Below are 7,263 nucleotides of genomic sequence, written 5' to 3' on the forward strand. Positions count from 1 at the left end.
CACTAGCAGACTCAGTGGGGAGGGGGACAGAGGCTGGTGTCTGGAGGTGGTGGGGAGAAAAGAGCGAGAGGAATTCAGGACAGACAGCTTTAAACGCCCTCCACGCCGAGCTAGGGCCCTGCAAGGGCCAGGAGCGACAAACGGGCAAGGGCCTTGTATGCCCCTTTCTCAACAGAGAACTCCCTCCCCGTGGACATCGGTGGCAAAGCTCCCCGTGATTTCAGCTGGAGCCGAAGCTGGGGGATGCTTGTGCGAGCTGGGCCCTGGGAAGCCGCCCCCAGTTCTCAGAGCGGTGGCCAGCTCTAGGAACAGCTGCGACAGAGTTAGCTCAGGCTCATGCAAGCCGGGGAGGAGAGGGGGGCTTAGCCAGCGAGGGCAGGGTTAGATCATGGCTCGCTTGGGAAGAGGGGGCCTCCTGGGCTTCACCCTACAAATCAGTCTCTGCCCTAGGAATGGGTAGGGGGCTGCATGGGCTTCTGCCTTTCCAGGGGCCCATTTTCTCCCCACACGCTAAGTTAGGGGAGGAAGGTAGGGTGACCAGATGTCCGGATTTTATAGGGACAGTCCTGATTTTGGGGTCTTTTTCATATAGAGGCTCCTATTACCCCCCACCCCCTGTCCTGACTTTTCACATTTGCTGTCTGGTCACCCTAGAGGAAGGGCAGTGGCCTTGCCCACTTTCAAGGATACTTCATTCCAGCAGCCCCTGGGACAGGCTGTATAGTGAGTGCATCAGTGAAGAACGAAAGTTGCTCTGATGGGCGAGGCCTCAGTGACAATATCTGAGAAGAGGCTCCCAGCCCGAGCTGTTATTTTTCACTCTTGCCTTTTTTGTGTGGGCTGTGAGTGAGGTTTTGTTCCCAATACCCAAATTTCTTTTGTTCTACAAATTGCCTCAATAGCGTCTCTTTGCTGCTTGCAAATCGGCTCAGCTGACAACAATTAGCATCACAATAGCCTTTTGGCCCAGCAGCACCTCTTTGTTTCTCGGCCACATTGCAATGGGGCAGGGGGAGAATGCTTTCCGAGAATCTGCGGAGAAGAGGAAATAAAGAGCGGCCATAAATCTACCAACTACAAATTGAGCCCCTGGAAGGGGGGAAAATTACAAGATTCATGTTTTCAGGCAGCATTTTATAACCAGTCTAAGCTGGGGATTTGGAGAAACTCTACGCTGTAATTAGCAACTCGATTTTTTACAGTCGCTTGACAAAGGTAGGGTGCTTCCCGTTACAAGGAATAGAAAACATGGCAGCTAACTGGAGTCTGGATCCTGCAAAATCCCCCGGAGCTCCGTCCCCGTGAGCGTGTTTCAGATTTTATTATTTTGCACCCAGTTAATTTAAGAGACAAACTTTAAACCCGCCCACACTGATCCGTAGAGCTGCTTCTCTACCTTCAGCGTTATTCAGTGCAGTGTCACTGCATTGGTCTGAGTGATGGGAATTCTTTGGGGCAAGGACCGAGCTTTATACATGTTTTGTAAAGCGCTCTTTAAATACCTAGAGTGCTCTATCACTATCAGCACTAACTATGCTACATTCATTTGCACACAACTCCTGAAAGTTACCTACATTTTTAGCATGCGATAGCAGCAATGAAAAGATGTTTTATTTCGTTTTTAACTGCTCAGCTAAACAAGTGATAACGACACCGGGAAAAGAGACCATGTAATTCTGTAGAGCAATCGCCTCAGGGATTTTAAAGATGCTTAGAACAGGAGGCTACTGAGTATAAATGCTGAGGTGCAGCTGCATTTGAAACTGCAATAATGAGGCCAAATTCTGCTCGCCTTACGCAAAACTCCCACTGAAGTCAATGGTAGAGAGAGAGTGTAAAGGAAGCAGGATGGGTCATGATTTCCAATCACTCCACATCAAACAGGATAAAAGTCAGCGAGAAGTCCAACTGTGCTGCAGAAGGAAGAGAAGCTGCATTGTGGCGTTGGTTTATCTAGGGAAATGTTATACAATGCATATTCCGACTGCCCACAAGGCCACAGCACTGTTTATACAATTCTCTACTTCTTATTCCATAATTTGTGGATCCTCTGTCCCAAGATGTGCATTGTGAGAAAACTGTGACCTATTGAATACTCACCACGTTCCACCCCAGAGCCAGCTGCATCTTAGTTAAGGATGAAGCGATTCCTAGGCCAAATCCTGCTACTCTTATTCATTAAAATATCCCCATTGAAGTTAATGGGACCTCTAGTAAGGCAAGAAGCTTTGGCCCATAATGTATAAGTAACCTCATCTCTTTTGGGGGATGAAATATGAAATATTCTTTTTTACAAATGCCTGAGTTGTGTTCAGACGAAGACTAGTTTAAGAATCTTTGTGCGTGAAAAGTGGGGGAAGTTCAACAACATCAAAAACATATTTAAATCATTTCATATTTAACTAAAGACTAGGAAAGAGTGATTTTATAGGGAAAGTGCTCTAGAGGCAATTTTGCTAACAAAAAGAATCTACTCCCTCATTCATGGAAATACTACTCAAGTGTTGAAGCAGCTACACTAGAAAACCTGACTTTAAAAAAAAGTAGCAAAATATATTGCTGTCCTATAACCCCCCTTCCTGCTGTGAATGTCTCATTCAGCGGTACTATAACACTTTCAGCCTGAAGTTTCCAGGTGCACATTTTTCTCGTCCTGTAAACAACTGAATATTGCAAGAAACCACCAATAACTCATTAATCTCGTGTTATTAGATTAAATCCCCAGGCATTAAACAACACCTTCCTTCATTCGTCTGTTTGCTGTTCCCCCCATCCGGGTTTTGATTAGTGCCATATATCTTCTCTCTGAATTCAGGTAGAAAACTTCAGAGGAAGTGAAATGGATTACTTGTGAAAAATGATAAGAAGAAAGAGATTAGACTGAGTTTTATATATAAATGGCGTATATGGTGGTGGCGTTAGTAAGTGCGAGAGTTTTATGGGGCTATTATCAAGATTTTCTTCTCTCATTTTTTTAGCACTTCTACTTGGTACTTTCAAAACTGCTCGCCGCACTGTGATGATTTACCCTGCAGAGAGGAATGTGCATACCAGCTGCATAACTCTCCCAGAATGTTTTCATAAGTGTTAACACAATAACGCACATGGAGGTGTTATTAAGCCCACAACAGCCAAGCAGCTAGGATTGTTACATTCAGTCTGCGTTAAGTGTGAAGCGTGTGTTCTTAGTGGGAGAGAAGATCCGCTGAGATATGTCGGTAGGATGGGGCGACTTCAGGACAGAATATCGGCCGCAATTTTTGAGACTACTAGGAGTTGGATGCAGGGATCAAAGGCATTATGTAAATCCCTATGTTTCTCTTTGTTTCTGCATTTAAAGTGGAGCCCGGGAGCAATATTCTACGGACAGTAGCATGCCCAACTCCTTGGTGACTCATTGGTTGGTAGCCCCAAATGTGTGTGCTAAAAATTCTTCTGCAAAGACACTGTACTATAACAGCTCTAAAAGAGACAGGCTTTATTTTCCTTTTTTTTTAATTAACACCACCAAACCTGTTTAGTACAATCATTTAAACCGGTGCCAAAAATAATCTTATGTACAAAATATATATTCGTTATGAAATATAATCAATAAATACCAACTGTGAAAAAATTAATATAATTTACCATTTCCAAGTACAAAAATTTGATTTTTAAAGACGTGCTACCATCTTACATCAAAAAGAACTTTGTCTGAAACTTACCACCCGGTGAAATATTGATCACATACACCCAAACCGCCCATACGTGAGCGAGAGGTTCCCCAATTACAAAAAGAAAAAAAGTATCCCTCTCTAAACACTCAGAGTTCCTAACGCACCCTACGTGCTCCGGCTCTAGCAGGAGCCCTGGAAAGTGCATATCCATTGGGTTGATCCCCATTAAGTTTTAAGGCAAAGCGGGAAAAGCTGATTTCAGAGAGTCACTTCAAAGATCGTTCTCCTCTCCTGGGGCCGGGAGGCAGCGCGTGTCCAAAGAGGTGCATGGTTTAACCATCCGTGCATCGTTTTTGGGTTTGCAGCTGCAAACAAGTGACGGGAAAGAAAGAGAGAAGGGGGGAAAGTCCCCAAAACACAGTCCTAGCCTCAGACAAACTCTGGGAAGGCATGAGGGCTGTGCCTGAGGCAGGCCGGGGCGTCCGCAGCCTGGTAAGAGCGCCCTTCCTCCAGGGAGTCAGTGGGGCTCAGGCTGCCGGTCTGGGAGACTGGAGAGTACAGCGAGTCCCATTCACAAGGCGAGATGCTGCCGGGACTGGTCAGCTCCAGCAGGCAGGCGGTGGTAGGAGGCTGCCGGAAAGGCTCCCTGGCCAGCTCCTGATGCCCCACACTCAGGAGGCTGTGGTCGGCCATCCGCAGGGTTTCGGTCAGCGCCCAGATGTAGTTATGGGCAAACCTAAGCGTCTCAATCTTGGTGAGCTTGGCGTCGTCGGGGAAGGTGGGGAGGACGCTGCGAAGAGCATCCAGGGCGGAGTTGAGGTTGTGCATGCGGTTCCTCTCCCTGTCGTTGGCTTTCATCCTGCGGTTCCTCTTCTGCTTCGTCAGCACCACTTCGCTTTTGGCTTTTGTGCGTCCCCTTCTGGCCTTCTGTTTCTTCTGCGGGCACTCCGGAGAGGGCCCCTCGTCTGCAGGGCAGCCTCCTGCCTGCAGCCGAGCCAGGGAAGGGTTGGGAGAGGAAGGCAGGCTGCCAGTGCCAAGGGAGGAAGCGGAGCCTTCATCGTCAGACACACCGTAGTACTGCTCCCCCTCACTGTTCACCTGGGCACCAGGAGAACAATCGGTCTTGGGAGACATCCTGCAGGGAAACCCAGGGCACAGGGAATCGTCAGTTTCCATTCTGCTCCATGCACGCTACACAACAAAAATCGGTTCACACGGACACTCTGGGGACTGATCCTGTGTCTAATTCAGGGCAACAAGGCAGCTGTCCCCTGGGACTCCCGGATCTGCAGGCTATGGGGTGGGGAGTGGGGGAGAGCCCAAGTACTCGTAAAATACAGATTTAGATCCGAGTGGGCAATAACTCCCCGCTGCTATTGGCAGAAAGAGTGAAGGGGGCGCTTACCTGGATCTCCTGGGGGTGAAGCTGGCGCTGAGGGAGTAGCACTGTTGCAAGAACCCAGCCAAATTGGTCCCCTTGTCTTCTGACCCCTTGGGGATGCGGAGCAGCCTCCTCTCAAGTGCAGCAGAGTGAAGGCTTTGCGTCAGGCACACGACCGCCTTTGAGCTCCTATATATACCGGCCTGAGACAATGGGGATTTCCTGATCAATACAGCGTGTGCCCCCTTGGCACGCTTTATCTTATCAGCCCGGTTGGAGTGTGCCTGGCTCATTCCTGCCCACCACCGGCCAATCAGAGAGGCGGCTTGGGGCCGAGCCACGCGAGCCCCTCACTACTCCTCGCACAGCTGGAATCCCAACAAAGGCCAGCGTGGGGAGGAGGAGCAGGAAGAAGAGGGGAGGCTACAGCCCCATTCTCCCTCGGCGATAGTCCTGAAAGGATCGTTTCAGCAGCTCTCGGGTCACCAGAGAACACGCCCTTCAGCTGAGAAACTTTCCTTTGCAACTAGTTTTTTTCTGCACCACCCAGCTCTGGCAGGACACGGCTGGTGCTCACCCTACACAGGATCGGTGCTCATTTAGCCCCTGAACTCAGCTGCTTCTCCTCGTCTTTAATCCAGTTGCTATTTCACTATAACTGATTAACTGGCGTGCCCTAACGAGGTGCTGTCCGCACACCTGCTCCAGCCAGGAGAGATGATCCAAAGTAAATAACCCAACTAGCTATGCCAACTTCTCACAAGGTTACAGTTTATTCATTTCTTCCATTCTGGGGGTGGGGGGAAAGGGGCCCCCTTAGCCCTGCGGTCAAGCAAAATCCCTAGCAGTTCCCATGCGCCCTAGTTCAGATTTCCAATTCCCTCTAGGCATCACCAACAATAAACCACTCCCAACAATCTTTCAAAGCTACACAAGAATGGCGCAAAATTCTTAAACACGCCTGATCCCTTGTTTTCAGACTTAGCAAGGGCAAAGCAGCTCTTGTTGAGCTCAACGCCTACCGAGAATTAGACATCTGATCTAGTGTAGCCCAGTAACTACGAGGTTGGGGGGAAAAGAAATGGTGGGACGAACAGCAAACAACATCACTTCTTTTCTTTAGTAAATCACTTCGGAACGTACTTTAAATGGTACAATTAAATGATCTCAGTGCCAACTTTTCTTTTTCCTGCAAGCCCACCTAATTTTAAGGATGGTGAAACATGATCTCAGAAATATTTAAGCAACAGCAACCTTATACACACAAATCCCCAACATAAGAAGCAACTTCACAGTTTGTTTTAGGAGCAGATAGAGACACTGGAGGTTTCCACAGATGAATACTTGAAACCCACTTCTTTAAAATTTAGATTCATACAAGAAATTGAGTTTCCAGGAAGAAAAAGTATGTTGAAAAAAATGACAATGTTCTATGTATGTCTTCTTTGCCTTGCCCTGTCAATCCAGGTTGGTGGTTCTTGTTCTTCATCACCAAGCGTTCTTGACACCAACCTTCTTCATGCCCTATTTCAGTGTCTTGAATCACCTTTTACTAGGTCTGTCTCATGGTCTTTGTCCCCTGACTACAAGCTCTTGTACTCTCTGGCCAACATATACCACAGCTAGGCATCTCCTATGACCCAGCAGTCTCAGTTGATACTCCTCAGCTTTTCTGTGATGGGGGCAACCTGCATCATGTCTCATATTATTTAATTGCATAGCCTATCAGCTCTCATCTTGCCCAGCATCCACCTAAGCATTCTCACTTGGGCAGTGTGAAGTAGTTGTTCTCTCTTCCTCATTGGCCAGCATTCTGACCCATACCTCATGGCTGGCCTAATCCTGATTTTATACACTTTACTCCTTAGTTTAGTTGGCATATTCTTATCACAGAGAATTCCCATCAATTCCTTCCACTTGCACCAAGTGCACCACTTGCAGGTCCTAACATCCACATCCACATCATAGTCCAACGCTGAATAGAGGTATTTAAATTGTTTAAATTTAAATTAAGTGCCTCTATGTATACATATAATAAAATGTAGGTGCCATATTAGCCAAATAAAACAAGGAGTCCTAACCCTGAGAAAATAGGCAATGAGAGACTTTAAAGGAAAAGCATAGCCTGAAGCAGTAAGAATTCCTGCGGTTGCTATACTTGAACTGTCCAGGGAGCTTTGGGAAATATTTCTATAGATCAGCTAACATTAAACTGCTTCAACTTGA

The 7,263-nt window shown here is 47.3% G+C and overlaps 1 protein-coding gene across 2 annotated transcripts; it reads right to left on the minus strand.

Annotated features, from left to right (window-relative positions):
• Positions 1 to 3,463: 3,463 nt before the first annotated feature.
• On the minus strand, positions 3,464 to 6,646 carry NEUROG3 (neurogenin 3). Of its 2 annotated transcripts, XM_039481693.1 has the most exons (3): positions 6,416 to 6,646; positions 5,062 to 5,240; positions 3,464 to 4,791 (listed from the first exon to the last, which is right to left on the minus strand). In XM_039481693.1, exons 1-3 carry the CDS (start codon positions 6,524 to 6,526, stop codon positions 4,086 to 4,088), a joined length of 996 nt encoding a protein of 331 aa, XP_039337627.1. In that variant the 5' UTR covers positions 6,527 to 6,646; the 3' UTR covers positions 3,464 to 4,085. The 2 variants fall into 2 exon arrangements, with proteins under 2 accessions (XP_039337627.1, XP_039337628.1); XM_039481694.1 differs by lacking the exon at positions 6,416 to 6,646 and having other exon boundaries at positions 5,062 to 6,047.
• Positions 6,647 to 7,263: the final 617 nt, after the last annotated feature.

This window comes from Mauremys reevesii, linkage group 7, assembly GCF_016161935.1.
Source record: "Mauremys reevesii isolate NIE-2019 linkage group 7, ASM1616193v1, whole genome shotgun sequence".
Taxonomy (NCBI): domain Eukaryota; kingdom Metazoa; phylum Chordata; order Testudines; family Geoemydidae; genus Mauremys; species Mauremys reevesii.

Excerpts from the sequence above, each read along its gene's own strand:
- NEUROG3 (XM_039481693.1), bottom strand. The coding sequence starts at position 6,526 with ATGAAGAACAAGAACCACCAACCTGGATTGACAGGGCAAGGCAAAGAA. Across the intron at positions 5,241-6,415 it reads TCCTGGAAACTCAATTTCTT|GCCGGTATATATAGGAGCTC; the intron begins GTATGAATCTAA and ends CCATTGTCTCAG. Across the intron at positions 4,792-5,061 it reads TTCACCCCCAGGAGATCCAG|GATGTCTCCCAAGACCGATT; the intron begins GTAAGCGCCCCC and ends GTTTCCCTGCAG.